We start from the raw sequence: 25,492 nt of genomic DNA on the forward strand, positions 1-25,492 counted from the left end.
CTCAATGGACATGAGTTTGGGTGAACTCCGGGAGTTGGTGATAGACAGGGAGGCCTGGCGTGATGCGATTCATGGGGTCACAAAGAATCGGACACGACTGAGCAATTGAACTGAACTGAACTGAGTTCTCCAACCAGGGATTGAACCTGGGTTCCTTGGCAGTGAAAGCATGGAGTTCTAACCATTGGACCACCAGGGAATGCCCCCAAATTCTTTAATATGACTTGTGAGCTAACTTACCTTTCTAGCTCCATTTTCTTGCCACTTCCTCTACCCCTCAAACATTTTGTTCCAGGCAAAATGAAGATTTTTCACTTCCCAAAACAAGTCATCCTCCACATTTATTAATCCCCTGCAACTCCAACCTTGTCCCTAGCCTCCTCTTCCAGGTCTTCCTTTACCTGGTATTTTCTACTTAGCTTTCCCATAACAACTACTTTACTTTCAACTTGCATAGTTTTCTTTGAGGAAGGCTTTCTTGAGCTTCCTGGACCAAATTAGGTGTCCCTGCTATGTGTTACCTGAGCATACTAAATCTCCTTTAGTATAACCCTTCTCATACTTCGTTATAGTTGCAAAGTCTTATGTGTCAGCATGGTGGTGGTGGTGGTGAAGTCACTGAGATGTGTCTGACTCTTTGTGACCCCGTGGACTGTAGCCCACTCCTCCGTCAAAGGGATTTCCCAGGCAAGACTGGAGTGGGCTGCCATTTCTCCATGAGATCTTCCTGACCCAGGGATCTAACTCACATCTCCTGCATTGGCAGGTGGATCCTTTACTGTTGAGCCACCAGGGAAGCCCCATGTGTCAGGATATTAATTACAAAATATTTTATATCAGCAAAAAGTTTAAAAATATTTTATACAAATTATGATATAGCTGTGTAACAAAATACTATACAACCATGTAATATTATGAAACCATAAATCCATAACAGAAGAACAGATGGAAAAGCACAATATTTGGATATTAAACATATTTTTATTTAAGCAGTATGTGTCAAAGAGAAATTTTAAAATTACTGTAAACTATATGTGTTTTACAGGGCTTCCCAGGTGGCATAGCAGTAAAAAAAAATCCATTTACCAATGCAGGAGACCCAAGAGAGGAAGGTTCAATCCCTGGGTCAAGAAGATTCCCTGGAGTAGGAAATGGCAACCCACACCAGTATTCTTGCCTGGAAAGTTCTACGGGCAGAGGAGCTGGGCGGGCTGCGGTTCACAGGGTCTCGAAGAGTCAGACGTGGCTGAGCGAGGGAGCACGCACCTGGTGACAGCTCCCTCGGGCTCTCTTGAACCTGGAGCTCCTAGTGCTATTTGTCCTTTAGAAGTTGGTTTGCCATTCATTATTTTTGTTTTGCCTCATTGTATGTCTGCCCTAGGGCTTTCTCTAACTTTGTGAGCAGTGCTTTAAAAGCTATACTTACTGTAGTTTATTCAGGAACTAGCTGTATTAAAACAGGAGAAGGGTGTCATCTTGGTAGAAGCGGCAGTGAGACCTGAGTGAATTCACTATTTACTCAAACATTCAGATCAACATATTTGCTAAGCACCTACTGAGTGTTGGGCTCTACGCTAGGGGTTTCTTTTCTTTTCTGACTGTGCTAAGGCGCAGCATGTGGGATCTTCGTTCCCAGACCAGAGATTGAACCTGCAACCCCTGCAGTGGAAACATGGAGTCTTAACTATTGTACCTCCAGGGAAGTCCTATACTAGAGGTTTCAATTAGAGCTGAAAGTAAAGCTTCTGAGGCTTAACAATTTATGGGAATGGCTATATATCTTTTCAGTAGTTAAAACTACTAAGTAGTTTCTTAAGACACATGTTCTGAGTGCCACCGAAGTGCCAATATTTATACTGTCTAAATTTTAAAATTTTACTAATCTTTATCAATTTTGCCAGCTACATTTTTTATGGAGTAGTAACATACATATGACAATATGCCCATGACTTGAAGTTTAGGGTATATAAGATCATTTTAGTAAGAATCCTAATAATAATCAAAACTCTTCTAGAAAAAAAATGACAGCTGCTAACTACTATCAGCTCGTTAATGATTAAGATGCCTATAAAGTACTTGGATCTTCTTTAGAGAAAATCAGCTGATAAATACAAAACAGCAACCGCATTCTAGTCTGCATTTTTGTGCCAATCGTGTTAAGAATTAGAAAAGCAGATCCCAGGGGATCATATTTCATAGGCCATCCATTCATTCAAGAAGATTTACTGGTGCACCAAGCATGTTCCAGAACAAGACATAATGCCTGCCCTTGAAAATTCCACACTCTAGGATGAAAGGCAAGCAAGAAAATAAACAATCAGAATATAGTGATATATACATATATTATGTATGTATATGTATATATATATATGTATATTTATACACACACACATACACACACATACATATATATCACCACGTATAGATGTGGGGCTTCCCAGATGGTGCTAGTGGTAAAGAACCCACCTACCAAAGCAGGAGATGTAAGAGATACTGGTTCAATCCCTGGGTTGGGAAGATGCCCTGGAGGAGGGCACGGCAACCCACTCCAGTATTCTTGCCTAGAGAATCCCATGGACAGAGGAGCCTGGCAGGCTATGGTCCCGAGGGTCGCCACTTGGCACATACCCACACATGTACACATGCGGTTTTGTAACTAAGTTTACTTCAGTGGGGACGCAGAGGAAACGCAGCGGTAAACTGACACTGCTCGTAAACTCGGGAGTGGTTACCCACAGAAAAGTGACATCTTTGCTCCTCTTACCTCTTCTGTTGTTCTTCCTGATATTGTTGCTTTATTTTAGCTTCATTTTCTATTGCTTCTTTTATCCTTTCCTCTAATTGCGTCTTCTCCAAAATACAAGTGTCTGTCAGATTGACTTTATGAGCATGTTCTAATTTCTGCTGCAGATCCAAAATCTTAAATGAAAAGAGTTTACACATAAAACTTTAAGTGTGACTTATTTTCCAATTAGGGAAATACCATATAGATAGCAAACAGTAGTACTAACATAAAAATCTCATCTGAAGAGTGTGACAAGATTTATTTTAATTTTAAAATTAAATTACTTAATTGTTGCAATACACAGTACGTTCACATAATTTAGTGTGTGTGGGTAAACTAAGCTACAAAATCTCCTTTCCATTCTTATATTGTCTTCTTTCCAGTTTTCCTCCACCAAACAGGTAATCACTGGTATTAGTTTCTTGTCCACCCCTCTAGAAATTGATTTATGTTTATATAAACAAATACTGGGGCTTCCCAGGTGACTCAGTGGTAAAGAATCTGCCTGCAATGCAGGAGACACAGGAGACTTGGGTTCGATCCCTGGGTCAGGAAGATCCCCTGGAGGAGGAAATGGTAACCCACTCCAGTATTTTTGCCTGGAAAATCCCATGGACAGAAGAACCAAGAGGGCTACTACAGTCCATGGAATTGCAGAGTCGGACATGACTGAAGTGACTGAGCATGCATCTTGCATCCTGATACACGTGTGCAGCAGAATGCAGTAGAATTTCCCTAGTTTTTATGCCTAGTAGTAGAAGTGTTGGGTTGGTTGTATGGTATATATACATCTTTAACTTAACTGGATACTAATGCCAAATTGCTTTCTGAAGTGTCTATACTAGCTTACTCTTCCAACTGCAGTCAGAATATGCGATCCTGTTGCACAAAATCCAGTACCAATATTTATATTGTCTAAATTTTAAAATTTTACTGATCTTTATCAATTTTGCCAGTTACTTTTTTAATGGAATAATAACATACATATGACAATATGCCCACAACTTGCACATACTCAGTGAAGTTTTACTTACATAACCACCACTTCCAGACCAAGATAAAGAATACTTCCAGCACCATAGACAATTCCCTCATGTCCCCCTCATAAGGATATCCACTATTCTATCACCATAGCTTGATGCTGCTGCTGCTGCTAAGTTGCTTCAGTTGTGTCCGACTCTGTGCAACCCCATGGACGGCAGCCCATCAGGCTCCCCCGTACTGGGATTCTCCAGGCAAGAACACTGGAGTGGGTTGCCATTTCCTTTTCCAATGCATGAAAGAGAAAAGTGAAAGTCAAGTCGCTCAGTCGTGTCTGACTCTTCGCGACCCCATGGACTGTAGCCTACTAGGCTCCTCCATCCATGGGATTTCCCAGGCAAGAGTACTGGAGTGGGGTGCCATTGCCTTCTCCATCACCATAGCTTAGTTTTGTCTATTCTTAAACCTCATATAAATGAAATTACATAGTATGAACTCTTTTGTGCTGGCTTCTTTAGCTCAACATTGAGTTTTTGAGTTTAAGACAGATTGCTATCATCTAATTTTGATGTTTGCTTTACATTTATGTGGTTTGATGAAATGATTTATTTTTTACATAAGATTTGACTCTCAGACAAACCAACGAAGAAAATGTGCGCATGTTACACACTACTGCCACCTGGGGTTCAGCAGGCTAAAATGCAGGGGCAACATTTCAAAAGGATTCATTTCTTAACACCTATCCCTCCAAAAATTACAAACTAAAAATCAAATAAATAGACAATCCAAGTGACAGGAGACTAAATCCTTTAAAATTTGAAAGTATATAATGAAAGTTATTTAATCTCAGATTTACTGGAACTGTAGGAACAGGTGACATCAAAAGAGGAAAGCATAGGAGAGTAAAACAACCCTAGAATTTTATCGTTTGCCCTGTATCTACTTCTTAAAATCCTCAGGGAAACAGAATTTCAGTAGCAGTATCCAGGGCATGATATTTATTAAGTGTGAGGATAATTACCTTGTCTTCTGCATCAGCAACTTTAGATTTCTCCTGAGCCAGCATTTCCTGCAGGTTGTTCTGTGATTTAATGCTCTGAGCCTGTTTAAGTACTTCCAGCTCCAGTTCCCTGATTTTCTGCTGACAGTGCTTCCAGTCAGCCGTAAGTGAACAGCACATCTTTGAGCTGTCTGATAACTTTTCCTGGGTCTGCTTGAGTTCAATTTTGATCTAGAGGTGGGTAATAAAGACAAGTGACAAAAATAAGCATGGGATGAATGTGGATGTGAGCCAGAATAAGCAGGTTTCAAAGAAATGTAGTCTCTCTCAAGAGCTGACAAATACCAGTGTCATGTGGCTGGTTACCTCTCTGGAGCTGCTGGCAGCTTGACAAAGGAATTTTCCTAAGAGTTTCTGTACATGCGTGGTCTAAATAGTTTCCATCCTTATTTTCCTCCCCCAGTCTACTGGCTTTCAATCCCACTACTTCATGAAGCTATTTTTGCCAGGGGCAGTACTGCCTTTCCCACTGCCAGAATTTAAGTCCCTTGGGCAACTGACCTGTTAGTAGCAGTTCCTTCCTCCATCTCAGAAAGTTCTCCTCTCCTAGTCTGTGATACCCACCTCTCCTGGTTTTCATTCACCACTGCTGTTGCTTCTTGGTTTCTTCTTAGACTATTCGAGTGAACTCAACTTCTAAATATTAGTGGGTTGTTCTAGGCCTGCCTTGAAAGTGACGCATTCCCTCTCTAGATTCATTCTCATGATTTAAAAATACCACGTTTACGCCAATATATGCCAAAATGGAACACCTGGATTCTGCCCATATCGCCAAAACTGTCCTTCTCTTAGTCTTCCTGATTTCAGTAAGGGATGCCACCACCCACACTTTTGTTCAGGCTACTGACCTGAGAGTCACCCTTGAGGCTTCTTTTCCGCCGTCGTAAGTCTATTCAGCACGTGCTATCACTCTACGCCTACAGCACATCTCGTGTCCATTTTCGTCATTTGTGTCACCACCTCTGCTAGATCATCATCATCTCCAGCCTGGACCATGGCAACAGCACTGGTTGCACCACCTCCATTTTTAGTCCCTTCTCATCTGTTATCCGCACTGCAGCCAGTGTTCTTTTAAAAACATAAACTGAACCGTACTTTCTGAGTGGTATGTGTGTGTGTGTGCTCAGTTGCTTCAGTCGTGTCCGACTCTTTGCGACCCCGTGGACTATAGCCCGCCAGTCTCCTCTGTCCATAGAACTCTCCAGGCAAGAATACTGGAGTGGGTTGCCACTCCCTTCTCCAGGGGCTCTTCCTGACCCAGGGATCGAACCCATGTCTCCTGCATTGCAGGCAGATTCTTTATTTCTGAGCCACTGGGGAAGCCTTCTGAGTGGTACATTTCCCAATAAAATGGTTTAAAAGCAACACATTTGCATTCTGGTTCCTTAGCCAGTCTTATAAGTATGCCTAATATTAGCCAGAGGCCCAGAGTTCAAACATCTCTCAGTGGATTTTTAAAGTTCTAAGTTTGCAAAGCTGAGTTTTCAAAGTGCCCCAAATTGAAGAGAGGGAAAGACAGAAATAGGCCTGGTACTAAATTCTGACTCCGCAATTTGTCAGCTTTGTCACCTTGAACAATTTTCCCATCTATAAAATGCTGACCCTTCAGGACTGGGAGGTTTATAATAGATAAAGTGGACAAGCTGTCATTATAAGGTAGCTGGCTATTGCATATAACTCTGCTTAGGTGCCTGACCTAAGGCATCAGCCCAAAGACCGAAGTCTCATCAATGAAATGGCCAAAATTTTATCCTACCATGAACGAGATTCAAGACAACAAAAAATACCTTCTGCTTTTATCAAGTTATCATTTACCCATCCTTGAAGGACTTGTTCATTAATCAACAAATACTGATATTTATAGAGTGCCAACCATATTTAAGATGTTATGATCTGTTGTTCTGGTCATTGTACCTTGACAAAGATGTAGTCAGAGTGGACAATTAAAATGATCTAAGAGAGGTGTTTGAAGGGAAAGGTAAAAGGTGTCTTGAAATGTGAGAAAGGTTTGAAATTTAATTTAAAACTACAAAGGCTTGAGAGAATATGATATTTAATATTCAAAAAACTGTGAATGCAGAGGGTAGGGAAGAAGTGTATCCAAAGAATCCTGGAATTCTGGACTTCTCTAGAAGGGCTTTCCTAGAAGTTTGAGATAAATGACTATTTGTTTTCCTCTATATCTCCCCTACTAGACTGTGAGCTCCTAAAAAGTAGGGACCTTTCTTAATCCATTTTTATGTCACTTTTTAAATAAGGTCATTGATCCTGCCATACCAGGGTGGCAAGCTTTTCATATAAAGGACCAGACAGTAAATGTTTTAGCCTCTGTGGGCCACATGGTCTCTTGTCAGAACTACTCATATCCGCTGTTGTAGTGCAAAGGCAGCCATCAGTAATATGTGAAAGAACAGGTATGGCTGTGTGCCAATAAAACTTTATTCACAGAAATAAAGGCAAGTCAAATCCTGCCTATGGAGTTTACCTATAGGCCAAAGTTTGCTGACCCCTGCACCAGGGGATAAGAATTGTGTCCATTTTGCCTATCATTAAATCCTCAGTATTGACGAGATGGCCTGCCTTGTGTTAAGACTGATGCTCAATAAATATTTGTTGAATGTTGAACTCCAGAATCTTAAATAGGGGCTTATAGAAACTAGGTCCCTAATATATGTTTACAGAATTGAACCATAATTAAAAGAAAATGACATTTTACATGGTGGTTTAGTCTGAACATTTTGTAGTTCATAACATTTAGATGAATCTGTGGGTGGTAGTTCTATACAGATTATTGTAAAAGAAGCGAGTTTGGGGGATGTTCCTCTAACTTTTTGATACACTCACGTCAAGAAGAACAATTTTGCTTTCTCATGGTTTGTACCTTGGGGCAGTTGATTTTTGATTCAACCAGTAATAATGAATGCACCTAGGGACTTCCCTGCAGGTCCAGTGGTTAAGACTTTGCCTTCCAACTCGGGGAGTACAGGTTCGATCTCTGGTCGAGGAGCTAAGATCCTACATGCCTTGGGGTCAAAAAACCAAAACATAAAATAGAAACAATACTGTAACGAATTCAATAAAGACACTTTAAATGGTCCATACAAAAATAATCTTTTAAAAAATGAATGCACCTACTAGGAATAAATATGTCCAGAGAGAGAACCAGGGAATTACTACTAGAGATTTGGTTCAGGTCATCGAAATTATTAAGTGCTAAATGTCCTAGGTAATGATTTCAAAAAACTTCAAAGTTTTTCACATTTACAGCACATACGACCTTTTAGCAGTAGAGAAACAACTGAAGTGTGCACCTACTTGGTAAAGAGAAGTTGAAGGATGCAGCTACCAGATCGCTGATGCTGTCTACCCATCTGGGGACTCAATCATGAATTACCAAGTTGCAGAAGTTAGATTCCTTCATTCCTGGGGTCAGGTGAGCAGTTGAGACCCTTAAATGAAGGATACCCCCACTGGAATTACCTTAAGGCTTTCTTCCTGAAGTAAGCTATTATGTTGCTTTAAGTCCGAGTTCTTTCCTCGCTCATATTGAAGCTCTTTTTCTGCGGAGCTGCATAGAGTCTGGAGCCGGCGCAAATTCTGGTGAAGTTGTTGTACCTCCTCCTGCTGCCAGTATTTCCATCTTTCCCCAGATGATGGATACTAAAAGAAACGTTTTACCAGGGAAATATGGACAATTTGAAAGAATATTGGTAAAACATGGGTTCCAGCTGTCAGAATGTGATTAGTCACACGTAAATGTTTTTGGAGTTAGCTTCACTCTAACCAATTACTCTTTTTACATGTATGGCCAGTTGTACAAGTTCATATAATTTAACTCATACTAGAGTGAAAATATTGAAGAAGTTACGTGATCAAAAGCAATTAAGCATAGAAAATTAACTTTATTATTTTTCACATTAATGAAGGGGAACAGAAGTGTGGACAGTTTTAGAGCAAAACATGCTTTAAACAGGGAGTACAGGGCTTCCCTGGTGGCTCAGAAGTAAAGAATCCGCCTGCCACTGCAGGAGACACAGGTTCGACCTCTGATTTGAGAAGATCCCACGTGCCTGGAGCAACTAAGCCTGTGCACCACAGCTATCGAGCCTGTGCTCTAGAGCCCAGGAGCCACACCTACTGAAGCCCACACACCCTAGAACCCATGTTCCTCAACAAGAGAAGCCAATGCAATGAGCAACCCACACACCACAACTAGAGTGATTCCCCTACTTGCCACAACTAGAGAAAAGCCCTCACAGCAACGAAGACCCAACACAGTCAAAAATAAATAAATAAATAAAAATTAAAAAAATACAGGGAGTTCAAACCATCAATTTATGAAGGAGTGTGAATGTGTGTGTGGAAGCTGTGTGTGTGTGTGTGCACATGTGTGCGTGTGTGTAGTGTCTGTTGGTAAAGGAGAAGATGACATTTAGCAAGAGATACTAAATTCCTAGACTTCCTCATCACTTTCCTTTTACTTCATGATTCTCCTTCAGTTACTTTTCAACAACACACTCTCCTGCCAGGCCTCTCTGGCACAATAAAACTCGTGACCAAAGGAGGAATTATTTAGATTTTCTAAAAGGTAGGCACATATAGGCGTGCTGAGTAGATAAAAAATTCAACCTTATTCAGCTCAATAGATAAGATACTATCTGTTTCCTGAGTCCTGGTCCAGTGTGCTTCCTGTTCAAGACTTTCTGAAAATGTCACATCATTATTCTAGTTTATCTTGCTATAACAGAATTGCTGCAGTGAATTCCCCAAGTCCTGTTAGCCTTTCAGTTCCGGTCTTGGGTTAGTCAAAAAGGCAATCTGGATCCAACTTGTTTGTGTTAGAGCTGCAAGTGTCTAAGATCCTAGTTAGCTTTCTATGGATAAATGCACTGTTATCTAAACATGTTCAACTGATATTTATTCATTGTTACAGAAGAATAACTGATGGACATTCTAATTTTATCCAGTAGTCTAGAAGATTTGGTTTTATATAAATGTATCCCCATGACTCAGATCTATTCTAGGGGAGCTATTACATTAAAGTTTTGGAGAGGGCAAGCCTAAGGGTCAATTCCAGATAAATTTACCACAATAATCTAAGAGAGGGGTTTCCTTGATGGCTCAGATGGTAAAGAATCGGCCTGCAATGCAGGAGATCCGGGTTTGAACCTTGGTTCAGGAAGATACCCTCGAAAAGGGAATGGCTAACCACTCCAGTATTCTTTTTTTTTTTTTCACTCCAATATTCTTGCCTGAAAAATTCCATGGACAGAGGAGCCTGACAGGCTACAGTCCATGGGATCGAAGAGTCAGACATGACTGAGTGACTAACATTTTCATTTTCAATCTAAGACAGACACCTTGGGAAGGCTTTTGGGAGCCAGCTTCCCAGCCTTCTTTAGAAAATTAGCTTGACGTGAGAACTATGTGCTTTCTATGAGTCTGTCAGCAAGAGGAAGCAGATGACAAAATAGTTAAAAGGCCAGGCTGTAACAGAGACAGACCCAAGTTTCACCACAAAGTGTCATACTAGGCCAATTATTTAACCTCTCTAAAGCCTCAGTTTCTTCATCTATAAAGTGGCAACAATAATATCCTGCCTCATTGTATTGCTTAATATACACAGGGTATTAAGTACAGTGCCTAGGGCATAGTGAAAAATGCGAAACTACATATTAAATCTACAAAATTAAGACAGTTAACAGTGGTTCAAATGTGTTTCAAAAATAGTGGGAAAGTAATATCTAGAACTCAGCTATTGCAACCTCACCTGGAATACTGTTGAACAACAGAAATTAAGCCCTAAAGGTCATCAGCAGCCACAAATGATGTCACAAAAGACATGAGCAATGTAGCTCACATACTTACTCATAGTAGAAACTCTCACAATTTTTTTTACTATGCATTTGCCATTTATAAGCATTCTTTAAAGTTTAGGTGCTTACAGCTACCTAAATGTGCACATTATGAGATTAATAGGATGCAGCACACATGGAGAGTAGCAAAGTACCAGCATCATAATCTTGCAACATCAGTGAAATCTAAAAACTATGCACACACAGACACACACAAGGACTGAAAAGCAGGATGATCTATAGCTATCAGACCATCAGAGAGCTATACACACAGAAAGAGGTTCTGAAATTATCACTGCACAGTGCACTGTAGACAAAAATCCAACTAAAATGTATTTTCTGGGACTTTACCAGTATCAGTGGATAAGACTCCAGGCTCCCAATACAGGGGGCCCGGGTTCGATCCCTGGTTAGGGAACTAAGATTCCACATATTGCAACTAGAGAGGCTGCATGCTGCAATGAAGATCAGTGCAGGCAAACAAACAAAAATAATAAAAAATAAATACATTTTTAAAAATGTGTTTTCTTCCTTGCTTGCTTAAAGAAGTAAATAAAATATTATGTGTGTGAATGTTTTGGGAAATGTGAATTTTAAAACACAAATATGTTATTTTTTTTCCCCATGAGGCCCATATCTACCTCGTTTACTGTTGTGTGTACCTTAACACGGGGCCTGGCACATCACAGATACTCAGTTAATACTGGTTGAATAAATGAATAAGAATAACTTACATTTCTTTTAATAATCCAGATTCACTGTTATGAAAGAAAATTACTGTTTCTGTGGCTATACGGTATATAGATTTGTTCATTCACAAAAAGGCTATTTTCCCAGCTTTCTCATAGAATTTTTATATATTTAATAGTTTTTTTCCACACACACACCCACCAAGTATTGAGAAAAGATTCTTCAAGTAATGGGAAAGGGTAAATTAGAGCAAATTAATAAATTAAGCTTTATGGCAAATAGATGGGGAAACAATGGAAACAGTGACAGACTTTATTTTGAGGGGACCACAAAATCACTGCAGATGGTGACTGCAGCCATGAAATTAAAAGACACTTGCTCCTTGGAAGAAAAGCTATGACAAACATATTCAGCATATTAAAAAGCAGAGACATTACTTTACCAACAAAGGCGCATCTAGTTAAAGCTATGGCTTTTCCAGTAGTCATGTATGGATGTGAGAGTTGGACCATAAAGAAGGCTGAGTGCTGAAGGATTGATGCTTTTGAGCTGTGGTGTTGGAGAACTCTTGAGAGTCCTTTGGACTGCAAGGAGATCCAAGCAGTCAATCCTAAAGAAAATCAGTCCTGAATATTCATTGGAAGGACTGATGCTGAAGCTGAAACTCCAATTCTTTTTGGTCACTTGATGCGAAAAACTGACTCCTTGGAAAAGACCCTGATGCTGGGAAAGACTGAAGGTGGGAGGAGAAGGGGGTGACAGAGGATTAGATGGTTGGATGGCCTCACCTACTCAATGGACATGAGTTTGAGCAAGCTCTGGGAGTTGGTGATGGACAGGGAAGCCTGATGTGCTGCAGTCCATGGGTCGCAAAGAGTCAGACACAACTGAACTGAACTGAATGAATTAACCAAGGTGTTAGTTCTCATACTCTAGATTTTATTATTCTAAAAGTTCACTGATCATTTTAAGCTCATAAGTAAACTTTAATCATCTTTATGACTACAGTGTTCAGCCTCCGCTCAAGCCTCCTACACTGGCCCACTGCCCCATAAAAGGATTGTCTGAGTATGAAAATTCAACCTCTTTTTGACTATGTGATGTCATACTTCCTTTTGGTCTTCTGAACAAATCCAGCAACTTCCTTCTCATTCAAATGCATCTGAATCTCCTTTTCAGGTACACATTTTCCTTGTTTACTATGACTTGACTATTTTTCACTCTATAGCCAAAGCTCTTTTCAAGTATATTTTTGACTTCTTTTATTAATACTCTTCCTTGTTTTCTTGGACTTCCCTGGTGGCTCAGACAGTAAAGTGTCTGCCTACAATGCGGGAGACCCGGGTTCAACCCTGGGGTAGGAAGATCTCCTGGAAAAGGAAATGGCAACCCACTCCAGTATTCTTGCCTGGGAAATCCCATGGATGGAGAAGCCTGGCAGGCTACAGTCCATGCAGTCGCAAAGAATCGGACATGACTGAGCGACTTCACTTTCCTACTTTCACTTTCTTTCTTTCTTTCTTGTTTTCTAAATGTATATTGAATCACTCCTCAAATGTATATTATCAGTTTTTTTGAAGTTGCTTTACTTATGAGTTGGTTTACTTTTGAGATTCTCCCTCTGTGGATCTCAAAAGAATTCCTACAAAGGTGTGTGTAGGGAAATCTTAATTTGTACAAGAGGGAATCAGTAGAACTGAGGTAAAAGAATTGAGATATAGTTACTCCGTTTATTTCTCCTGCAAGCTGATTGCTAATAAATAGCAATTGTTTATTGTTCAGCTGCTCAGTCATGTCCGACTCTTTGCAACCCCATGGACTGCAGCATGCCAGGCTTCCCTGTCCTTCACTATCTCCCAGAGTCTGCTCAAATTCATGTCCATGGAGTCAGTGATGCCATCCAACCATCTCATCCTCTGTCACCCTCTTCTCCTCCTGCTCTCAATCTTTTCCAGCATAAGGTCTTTTCCAATGAGTTGGCTCTTCATATCAGGCAGCCAATTATTGGAACTTCAGCTTCAGCATCAGTCTTTCCAATGAATATTCAGGGTTGGTTTCCTTTAGGATTGACTGGTTTTGTCTCCTTGCTGTTCAAGGGACTTTCGAGAGTCTTCTCTAGCACCACAGTTCGAAAGCATCAATTCTTTGGCACTCAGCCTTCTTTATGGTCCAACTCTCACATCCGTGTATGACTACTGGAAAAACCAAAGCTTTGACTATATGGACCTTTGTTGGCAAAGTGATGTCTCTGCTTTTTTAATACACTGTCTAGGTTTGTCATAGCTTTTCTTCCAAGGAGCAAGCATCTGATTTCAGGGCTGCAGTCATCGTCCACAGTGAATTTGGAGCCTGAGAAATAGTCTGTAACTGTTATCATTGTTTCCCCATCTATTTGCCATGAAGTAATGGGACCAGATGCCATGATCTTAGTTTTCTGAACGCTGAGTTTTAAGCCAGCTTTTTCATTCTCCCCTTTAAATAGCTATAGCCATATTTTAAAGAATTCCAAGTCTGTGGCCTTTTCCCCACCAAAACAATGTATTTTGTATATCAAGCTACGTACCAGGAACACAAAATGTGGCAGAAATCCTGCTGTCCCCTATTCCACCCGCCCAGTGCCGACAATGACAATCAATCAGCATTCTTTCCTACCGAGAATTCCTGAGCCTAAGAACCCTTTATAATAAAATGCATCAACGAATGGGCTCAGCTGAGATTTTGATTGCTATTTATTAACATTCGGGGCATGGTTATGATATTGCTCAACAGATATATGCTAACAGTGATATTAAAAATTAAACCTCTATCCACAGCTGATCAGAGGAAATGGAGCCAGTCAGGCCTCATGTTTATCATACCTACCTGGAAACTACTGTCTTTTGTGGTATCCCCAGAGCTCTGAGACTGAAGGAGGCTCTGATTCATAAGGCTCAGCTCTTCTCTGAGCCTCATAACTTCCTCAGGCTGCAAGGTCAACTGCTGTTCTTCACCTCTCATTTCTTGGTTCTGCTGTGAGTCTTCCTCCTTCCGTCCCTCTCTTGGAAAAGTGCCCTCCTTTACTGCCTTCTCTGGAATTTCCTTCTGCTTATTTTCTCCTAGTTCGGGACTTAGCATAAATATAATAATAAGAAAAACTATCAAAATGCTCCTTATAGTAGCAGAATATGGAGGAAAAATATGTACCAGTGAAGAAAGTGCTGCAGGCAAGATTTTTTTACCAGAATTCTACAGCGGAGCAGTTGTCTTATGCTTGGAAATAAACTTTAAAAACAAATCAGTCATATGTTTTTTTACTCATATGCAGGGAAATGACCCATCATAGGTTTTTGTTTACTGCTGCTGCTGCTGCTAAGTCGCTTCAGTCGTGTCCGACTCTGTGCGACCCCATAGACGGCAGCCCACCAGGCTCCCCCGTCCCTGGGATTCTCCAAGCAAGAACACTGGAGTGGGTTGCCATTTCCTTCTCCAATGCATGAAAGTGAAAAGTGAAAGTGAAGTCGCTCAGTCGTGCTGACTCTTAGCGACCCCATGGACTGCAGCCTACCAGGCTCCTCTGTCCATGGGATTTTCCAGGCAAGAGTACTGGAGTGGGGTGCCATTGCCTTCTCCAGGTTTTTGTCTACAGGTGTAGACAAATAAGCAGTTTACTGAATTTTTCACTTTTTCAACTTTTAGTATGGCATTGGGCAGATATAGCTTATAAAGTTTTTTTTTTTAATCACTCAATAAGCACCAGGCACTTTGGCAGGCATTAGGGTTACAACAGGACAAAATCCTGCCCTTAAGGAGCTTACAATTTAGTGAGAAATAAGGATAAGTTAACAAGTGATTATATTAAGCTAGTAATAAGTAATTGGAGGCCTGATGGATGAGTTGGCACAAGCTAGGCAGATGTAAAGGTAGGGGTGTGTGCATACTTGCCTGTGTGTGTATATGTTGAAGATGGGGGATGTTGGAAGACTTCATAAATAAGATAGGTAAAAGCCCAGAGGCAAAAGAGAGAGTGTGCCTTAGGAAGATTATTTGGAATCTGTGTGTCAGAAAAGTCAGTTGAGAGATTGTTATGATCTGCCTACTAACCAACAGTGACTAGAATAGGATGGTGGGCATGAAAAGGCAAAATGGATCCTAGAGAGATATTCAGAAGACAGTATTGATAAAATCAGTCATTTATTGGGTGTGGCAGGTGAGGGAGAAAAGGGAGCAATGAGTGACACCTGGATTTCTGACGGGAACAAATGAGCAAGTGGATGGTAGCCCAAGAAGACAGAATGTAGGTATACACTGGAGAGATGCCTAGGGTGAAGATACAGATACAGAGGAACGTGAGCAGAAACCTTGGGATTAATGAGCCAGGAAGAAGGGGGAAAGTAAGAGGAAGAGGATCAATCTAGTCAGAAGCCTAAAGCCTTGTGAGGAACAAGCAGAGGAAAGGGGCCTGAAGAGCAAGCTCAGAAGCCAGAGTAGGGGGAGGAAAACCAAAAGGCTGTGAGCCACTGAAGCCAAGGGAGGGAACATACCTTCCATGGTTAGACAGCGTGAATGAAAAGTGAACACAAACAAGTCCATTTTGTTTTTATTCCATTAACCTTAAATTTGTTTCCGGTACCTTGGGGTCTAGCACAAGATGCTTCACAAGTTATAGCTGGTGCTCAAATTCTCTAAGAAGGCAATTTGGCAGTACATCAAGAACCATAAAAATGTTCAGATCTTTTGACTGAATAATAGCATACCAGTGAATTTACTGGTATAAAATAGTTGGCAAGAAGAAAAAAGCTGAATATATAATAATGCTCATAACCACAGTATTTAAAACAGTGATTAAGTGGAGACGCAGAGATGGCTAAGATGATTAAAGATAAACCAACTTGAAAGTGGTATGCAGACTATTCATCAACATTAAATACTTAATAAAGTTGTGGAACAATGAATAATATATATATATTGTGTGTAAACATCATACATATGGGAAAGGTATATACAGAAAAAAACTGGAAAAGAACACAGGAAAAATTTTATCTATTGAGTTTTTTTTCCTTTTAAAATTCCTTTAAAAAGCAGAGACGTTACTTTGCCAACAAAGGCCCGTCTAGTCAAGGCTATGGTTTTTCCAATGGTCATGTATGGATGTGAGAGTTGGACTGTGAAGAAAGCTGAGAGCCGAAGAATTGATGCTTTTGAACTGTGGTGTTGGAGAAGACTCTTGAGAGTCCCTTGGACTGCAAGGAGATCCAACCAGTCCATTCTAAAGGAGATCAGTCCTGGGTATTCTTTGGAAAGAATGATGCTAAAACTGAAACTCCAGTACTTTGGCCACCTCATGCGAAGAGTTGACTCATTGGAAAAGACCGTGATGCTGGGAGGGATTGGGGGCAGGAGGAGAAGGGGACGACAGAGGATGAGATGGCTGTATGGCATCACCAACTCAATGGACATGAGTTTGAGTAAACTCCGGGAGTTGGTGATGGACAGGGAGGCCTGGTGTGCTGCAATTCATGGGGTCACGAAGAGTTGGACATGACTGAGTGACTGAACTGAACTGAATATATTCAAATGATAAAAAACATGAGATAAAGAGTAGAATGTTTTAAAAATAAATTTCTGATAAAATAATGATTCCTTCCATCCTCCATAAACTCTTTTCCTTTTCCTACTCTCAAAGGAAGTCTTCAGACTGGGAAAATGCAAACATATACCTAATATTTTTAAAAAATGGAAAAACTGACTTCTGCATTCAGGAAGATAAAGAGGACATACTTTTCCCTATTTTTCCCAACAAGTACAACTAAAAACTCTGGACATTATATATAAAACAAATATAAGAAGACTCTGAAAAGTAGGAAGAAGTGAAATCAGCTAGGGAACTCAGGACTTGAAGAATGACACGTCTATGAGTTTCCTGGGTATTGTATATTGTAGCCGTGTATATTCACGACTTAGTGCTGAAGAAGCTGGCAACCCAGACAACACCAAGAAGTGTAGATGGAAGGGTTTTTACTCTGTACAGAGGACCAGGAAATGGACAACCAAGCAAGAAAGAAAACTTTTGGACATTATCCACTTTTCCCCAGCCAAATGTCATAGAAAAAAACTCTGGTTCTACCTCACTCATGTCAGCAAAGGTCAAGATGGGAGACCAAATTTCCACCTTCACCAGATATAAGAAGGTAACTCAACTCCTCTGCTGGGGATAGTGTCAGAGGCCAGTGGGAAGCAGGGGTTTTCATCCCTTCCAGGTAGTACTAGACAGGGGAATATGGACTTCCACCCCTACCTGGAAGTAAGGAGGTACCTTTCTCTCTATTGGGGTAGTTTCAGAGGAGGCCTAGTAGAGGGTCAGGACTTTCACCACTGCCCTGCTCATGATATCATGGGGGCCAAGTAGAGAGCATTAATAAGACATCCCTTCCGTCACAGTCAGTGCAGTACAAGTAGAGGCCTAGTGAGGAGTAGTAACTCCTATCATTACCAGCAGTAATGAGGAGTCCTTCTTTCTTTGGGTGTTCACAGAGGCTGAGGGGGGAACCAAGACTTCTACTGTAACCTGGGGTAGTAATGAGACAATATACTCCTCTATGTCACCTGCCCCAGAGTGGCATCATAAGAAGCCAGCTAAACAGAAGGTTAAATAAAACAAGGTGTAGAGTTTTATAACATAATACCCAAAATATTCAGATTGCATTCTAAAATTATTCATCATAGCAAGAACCAGAAATCTCAACTTGAATGAGAAAAGGCAACAATAGATGACAAACCAAGATGTCAGGATTATTTAAAAATATTTTAAATCAGACCTCATAAAGTAATTCAAAGAGCAATTATGAAAATTTGAAACAAATGAAAAGGTAGAAAGTCTGAAAAGAACTAGAAAGTCTCAGTAAAGAAATAGAAGATATAGGGGGCGGTCCTAAGATGGCAGAGGAATAGGAAGGGGAGACCACTTTCTCCCCCACAAATTCAACAAAAGAACATTTAAACGCTGAGTAAATTCCACAAAACAACTTCTGAATGCCGGCAGAGGACATCAGGCACCCAGAAAAGCAGCCCATTGTCTTCGAAAGGGGGTAGGAAAAAATATAAAAGACAAAAAAAGAGACAAAAAGAGGAAGGGATGGAGCTCCATCCCGGGAAGGGAGTCTTAAAAAAGAGAGAAGTTTCCAAACCAGGAAACACTCTCTCTCACTGCCGAGTCTGTGGCAAGCCTTGGAAGCACAGAGAGCAACATAACAGGGAGGAAAAATAAATAATCAAAAGCCACAGATTACAAGCCCAACGGTAACTCCCCCAGCGGAGAAGCAGCGCAGACACCTGTACCCGCCACTAGCAATCAGGGGCTGGACAGGCTGCATTGCTTAGAGTAAGGACCGAGCCTGAATGCCCCGAGGGCAATCTGAGGGAACTAACTTGGGCTAGCAAACCAGACTGTGGGATAGCTACCACTCACGAAGCCCTAATCTAAGACACTGCCAGGCCTGTGCACAGAACAAAGTACTGAACAGAGATAGCCGGCTGTAGACCATCCCCCTCCGGTGACAGGCAGCCAGAGCCGGAAGTGGGCAATCGCAGCCCCAGAAAGACATTATCTACCAAACTGCAAGCAGGCTTCTTTGCTAACTAAGACTTCTTGGGGTTCTGGACATCCGCCTGCGAAGGTGCGCCGGTTGTACACCCAGAAAACCTAGTGGCAGGGACAGGGGAGGCGATAAGTCCCAGCGGCGCTCGCCAAACACCTCATCACCTCAGCTGCTAGGACCTGGGAAGGGCACAAAATGCAGGCCCGACTGAGTCTGCGCCTCTGAGGACTACCCGAGTGCCTGAACCTGAGCGGCTTAGACCCGGGAGGTGCAGGCAGCCCAGGGCCGGCCTCGGACGGTTCCCAGTGGAGCAACCTAGAGCCTGAGCAGTGTGGGCAGGGAGGGCACACGTGCCGTGAGCGGGGGCAGGCCCAGTGTGGCTGAGGAACTGCGAGCACATGCCAGTGTTATTTGTTTGCAGCGTCCCTCTCTCCCCACAGCGCGACTGAACAAGTGAGCCTAAAAAAAGTGTCCACCACCGCCCCCTTGTGTCAGGGCAGAAAGCAGACACTGAAGAGACCAGCAAACAGAAGAAGCTAAAACAGAGGAAACTGCCTTGGAAGTGACAGATGCAATAGGTTAAAACCCTGTAGTTAGTACCGACTACATAGGAAGGGGCCTATAGACCTTGAGAAATATAAGCTGGACCAAGGAACTATCCGAAAATGAACTGACCCCACACTGCCCACAACAACACCAGAGAAAGTCCTAGATATATTTTTACTATTTTTATGATCATTCTTTATTTTAATTTTAAAAATTTTTAAGTCTTCTATTACTCCTTTAATTTTCATTTTTATAACCTACTATTACTTTGCAAAAAAAAGACCCTATTTTTTTAAATCAAACTTCATATATATATACATATTTTTTTAACATAATTTTTGTGACTTTGTTTTTTTTTCTTCTTTTAATATTGTATTTTTGAAAATCCAACCTCTATTCTAGATTTTTAATCTTTGCTTTTTGGTATTTGTTAATTTTGTACCTTTAAGAATCCAATCTTCAGTACCCATTTTCACTAGGGAGCGAGATTACTGGCTTGGCTGCTCTCTCCCGCTTCGGACTCTCCTTTTTCTCCACCAGGTTGCCTTTGTCTCCTCCCTCCCCCTTCTCTTCTCTACCCAACTCTGTAAATCTCTGTGTGTTCCAGATAGTGGAGAACACTTAGGGAACTGGCTGGATCTGTCTCTCTCCTTTTGATTCCCCCCTTTTATCCTCCTGGCCACCTCTGTCTCCTTCCTCCCTCTTCTCTTCTCTGTATAACTCTGTGAAAATCTCTGAGCGGTCCAGACTGTGGAGTGCACATAAGGAAGTGATTAGTGGCTAGCTTGCTCTCTCCTCTTTTGATTCCACCTCATCTCATTTGGGTCACCTCTAACTCCCTCCTCCCTCTTCTCTTCTCCATGTAACTCTGTGAACCTCTCTGGGTGTCTCTCACTGTAGAGAAACTTTTCATCCTTAACCTAGATGTTTTATCAATGATGCTGTATAGAAGGAGACGTCTTGAGACTACCGTAAAAATAAGACTGAAAACCAGAAGCAGGAGGCTTAAGTCCAAATCCTGAGAACACCAGAGAACTCCTGACTCCAGGGAACATTAATCAACAGGAGCTCATCAAACTCCTCCATACCTACACTGAAACCAAGTATCACTCAAGGGCCAACAAGTTCCAGAGCAAGACATACCACGCAAATTCTTCAGCAACAAAGGAACACAGCCCTGAGCTTCAATGTACAGGCTGCCCAAAGTTACTCCAAACCCACTGACATCTCATAACTCATTACTGGACATTTCATTGCACTCCAGAGAGAAGAAATCCAGCTCCACCCACCAGAACACTGACACAAATTTCCTAACCAAGAAACCTTGACAAGCCACCCGTACAACCCCACCCACAGTGAGGAAACTCCACAATAAAGAGAACTCCACAAACTGCCAGAATACAGAAAGGACACCCCAAACTCAGCAATATAAACAAGATGAAGAGACAGAGGAATACCCAGCAGGTAAAGGAACAGGATAAATGCCCACCAAACCAAACCAAAGAGGAAGAGATAGGGAATCTACCTGATAAAGAATTCCGAATAATGATAGTGAAAATGATCCTAAATCTTGAAATCAAAATGGAATCACAGATAAATAGCCTGGAGACAAGGATTGAGAAGATGCAAGAAAGGTTTAACAAGGACCTAGAAGAAATAAAAAAGAGTCAATATATAACGAATAATGCAATAAATGAGATCAAAAACACTCTGGAAGCAACAAATAGTAGAATAATGGAGGCAGAAGATAGGATTAGTGAACTAGAAGATAGAATGGTAGAAATAAATGAATCAGAGAGGAAAAGAGAAAAACGAATTAAGAGAAATGAGGACAATCTTAGAGACCTCCAGGACAATATTAAATGCCCCAACATTCGAATCATAGGAGTCCCAGAAGAAGAAGACAAAAAGAAAGACCATGAGAAAATACTTGAGGAGATAATAGTTGAAAACTTCCCTAAAATGGGGAAGGAAATAATCACTCAAGCCCAAGAAACCCAGAGACTCCCAAACAGGATAAACCCAAGGCGAAACACCCCAAGACACATATTAATCAAATTAACAAAGATCAAACACAAAGAACAAATATTAAAAGCAGCAAGGGAAAAACAACAAATAACACACAAGGAGATTCCCATAAGGATAACAGCTGATCTTTCAATAGAAACTCTTCAAGCCAGGAGGGAATGGCAAGACATACTTAAAGTGATGAAAGAAAATAACCTACAGCCCAGATTACTGTACCCAGCAAGGATCTTATTCAAATATGAAGGAAAAATCAAAAGCTTTACAGAGAAGCAAAAGCTGGGAGAATTAAGCACCACCAAACCAGCTCTCCAACAAATGCTAAATGATATTCTCTAGACAGGAAACACAAAAAGGGTGTATAAACTCGAACCCAAAACAATAAAGGAAATGGCAATGGGATCATACTTATCAATAATCACTTTAAACGTAAATGGGTTGAATGCCCCAACCAAAAGACAAAGACTAGCTGAATGGATACAAAAACAAGACCCCTATATATGCTGTCTACAAGAGACCCACCTCAAAACAGGGCACACATACAGACTGAAAGTGAAGGTCTGGAAAAAGATATTCCATGCAAATAGAGACCAAAAGAAAGGAGGAGTAGCAATACTCATATTAGATAAAATAGACTTTAAAACAAAGGCTGTGAAAAGAGACAAAGAAGGACACTACATAATTATCAAAGGAATCAATCCAAGAAGAAGATATAACAATTATAAATATATATGCACCCAACATAGGAGCACCGCAATATGTAAGACAAATGCTAACAAGTATGAAAGGGGAAACTAACAATAACACAATAATAGTGGGAGACTTTAATAACCCACTCACACCTATGGATAGATAAATTAAACAGAAAAGTAACAAGGAAACACAAACTTTAAATGATACAATAGACCAGTTAGACCTAATTGATATCTACAGGACATTTCACCCCAAAACAATGAATTTCACCTTTTTCTCAAGTGCACATGGAACCTTCTCCAGGATAGATCACATCCTGGGCCATAAATCTAGCCTTGGTAAATTCAAAAAAATAGAAATCATTCCAAAGATCTTTTCTGACCACAATGCAGTTAGTTTAGATCTCAATTACAGGAGAAAAACTATTAAAAATTCCCACATATGGAGGATGAACAACACGCTGCTGAATAACCAACAAATCACAGAAGAAATCAAAAAAGAAATCAAAATTTGCATAGAAACGAATGAAAATGAAAACACAACAACCCAAAACCTGTGGGACACTGTAAAAGCAGTGCTAAGGGGAAAGTTCATAGCAATACAGGCATACCTCAAGAAACAAGAAAAAAGTCAAATAAATAACCTAACTCTACACCTAAAGCAACTAGAAAAGGAAGAAATGAAGAACCCCAGGGTTAGTAGAAGGAAAGAAATCTTAAAAATTAGGGCAGAAATAAATGCAAAAGAAACAAAAGAGACCTTAGCAAAAATCAACAAAGCCAAAAGCTGGTTCTTTGAAAGGATAAATAAAATTGACAAACCATTAGCCAGACTCATCAAGAAACAAAGGGAGAAAAATCAAATCAATAAAATTAGAAATGAAAATGGAGAGATCACAACAGACAACACAGAAATACAAAGGATCATAAGAGACTACTATCAGCAATTACATGCCAATACAATGGACAACGTGGAAGAAATGGACAAATTCTTAGAAAAGTACAACTTTCCAAAACTGAACCAGGAAGAAATAGAAAATCTTAACAGACCCATCACAAGCACGGAAATTGAAACTGTAATCAGAAATCTTCCAGCAAACAAAAACCCAGGTCCAGATGGCTTCACAGCTGAATTCTACCAAAAATTTAGAGAAGAGCTAACACCTATCCTACTCAAACTCTTCCAGAAAATTGCAGAGGAAGGTAAACTTCCAAACTCATTCTATGAGGCCACCATCACCCTAATACCAACACCTGACAAAGATGCCACAAAAAAAGGAAATTACAGGCCAATATCACTGATGAACATAGATGCAAAAATCCTTAACAAAATTCTAGCAATCAGAATCCAACAACACATTACAAAGATCATACACCATGACCAAGTGGGCTTTATCCCAGGGATGCAAGGATTCTTCAATATCTGCAAATCAATCAATGTAATACACCACATTAACAAATTGAAAAATAAAAGCCATATGATTATCTCAATAGATGTAGAGAAAGCCTTTGACAAAATTCAACATCCATTTATGATAAAAACTCTCCAGAAAGCAGGAATAGAAGGAACATACCTCAACATAATAAAAGCTATATATGACAAACCCACAGCAAACATTATCCTCAATGGTGAAAAATTGAAAGCATTTCCCCTAAAGTCAGGAACAAGACAAGGGTGCTCACTCTCACCACTACTGTTCAACAAAGTTTTAAGTTTTGGCCACAGCAATCAGAGCAGAAAAAGAAATAAAAGGAATCCAAATTGGAAAAGAAGAAGTAAAACTCTCACTGTTTGCAGATGACATGATCCTCTACATAGAAAATCCTAAAGACTCCACCAGAAAATTACTAGAGCTAATCAAAGAATATAGTAAAGTTGCAGGATATAAAATAAACACACAGAAATCCCTTGCATTCCTATACACTAATAATGAGAAAATAGAGAAATTCAGGAAACAATTCAATTCACCATTGCAATGAAAAGAATAAAATACTTAGGAATATATCTACCTAAAGAAACTAAAGACCTATATATAGAAAACTATAAAACACTGGTGAAAGAAATCAAAGAGGACACTAATAGATGGAGAAATATACCATGTTCATGGATTGGAAGAATCAATATAGTGAAAATGAGTATACTACCCAAAGCAATCTATAGATTCGATGCAATCCCTATCAAGCTACCAACAGTATTTTTCACAGAGCTAGAACAAATAATTTCACAATTTGTATGGAAATACAAAAAACCTCGAATAGCCAAAGCAATCTTGAGAAAGAAGAATGGAACTGGAGGAATCAACCTGCCTGACTTCAGGCTCTACTACAAAGCCACAGTCATCAAGACAGTATGGTACTGGCACAAAGACAGAAATATAGATCAATGGAACAAAAGAGAAAGCCCAGAGATACACTGACCCACCTATGGACACCTTATCTTTGACAAAGGAGGCAAGAATATACAATGGAGAAAAGACAATCCCTTTAACAAGTGGTGCTGGGAAAACTGGTCAACCACTTGTAAAAGAATGAAACTAGAACACTTTCTAACACCATACACAAAAATAAACTCAAAATGGATTAAAGATCTAAATGTAAGACCAGAAACTATAAAACTGCTAGAGGAGAACATAGGCAAAACACTCTCCGACATAAATCACAGCAGGATCCTCTATGACCCACCTCCCAGAATACTGGAAATAAAAGCAAAAATAAACAAATGGGACCTAATTAAAATTAAAAGCTTCTGCACAACAAAGGAAACTCTAAGCAAGGTGAAAAGACAGCCTTCAGAATGGGAGAAAATAATAGCAAATGAAGCAACTGACAAACAACTAATCTCAAAAATATACAAGCAACTCCTACAGCTCAATTCCAGAAAAATAAACGACCCAATCAAAAAATGGGCCAAAGAACTAAATAGACATTTCTCCAAAGAAGACATACAGATGGCTAACAAACACATGAAAAGATGCTCCACATCACTCATTATCAGAGAAATGCAAATCAAAACCACAATGAGGTACCATTTCATGCCAGTCAGAATGGCTGCAATCCAAAAGTCTACAAACAATAAATGCTGGAGAGGATGTGGAGAAAAGGGAACCCTCTTACACTGTTGGTGGGAATGCAAACTAGTACAGCCACTATGGAGAACAGTGTGGAGATTCCTTAAAAAACTGGAAATAGAACTACCTTATGACCCAGCAATCCCACTGCTGGGCATACACACTGAGGAAACCAGAATTGAAAGAGACACATGTACCCCAATGTTCATCGCAACA

The 25,492-nt window shown here is 40.4% G+C and overlaps 1 protein-coding gene across 2 annotated transcripts in view; it reads right to left on the bottom strand.

The window, feature by feature from the left end:
- The window catches only part of CCDC30 (coiled-coil domain containing 30), a 135,585-nt gene that overhangs the window by 34,449 nt on the left and 75,644 nt on the right, over positions 1-25,492 (bottom strand). For both annotated transcript variants that reach the window (XM_059885175.1, XM_059885174.1), the window contains exons 12-15: positions 14,234-14,477; positions 8,307-8,486; positions 4,788-4,997; positions 2,765-2,919 (exon numbers count right to left, since the gene is read on the bottom strand). In XM_059885175.1, the coding sequence (XP_059741158.1) occupies positions 2,765-2,919; positions 4,788-4,997; positions 8,307-8,486; positions 14,234-14,477 (789 nt within the window). The remainder of the gene's footprint in view (positions 1-2,764; positions 2,920-4,787; positions 4,998-8,306; positions 8,487-14,233; positions 14,478-25,492) is intronic.

Source organism: Bos taurus, chromosome 3, assembly GCF_002263795.3.
Source record: "Bos taurus isolate L1 Dominette 01449 registration number 42190680 breed Hereford chromosome 3, ARS-UCD2.0, whole genome shotgun sequence".
NCBI classification, from domain to species: domain Eukaryota; kingdom Metazoa; phylum Chordata; class Mammalia; order Artiodactyla; family Bovidae; genus Bos; species Bos taurus.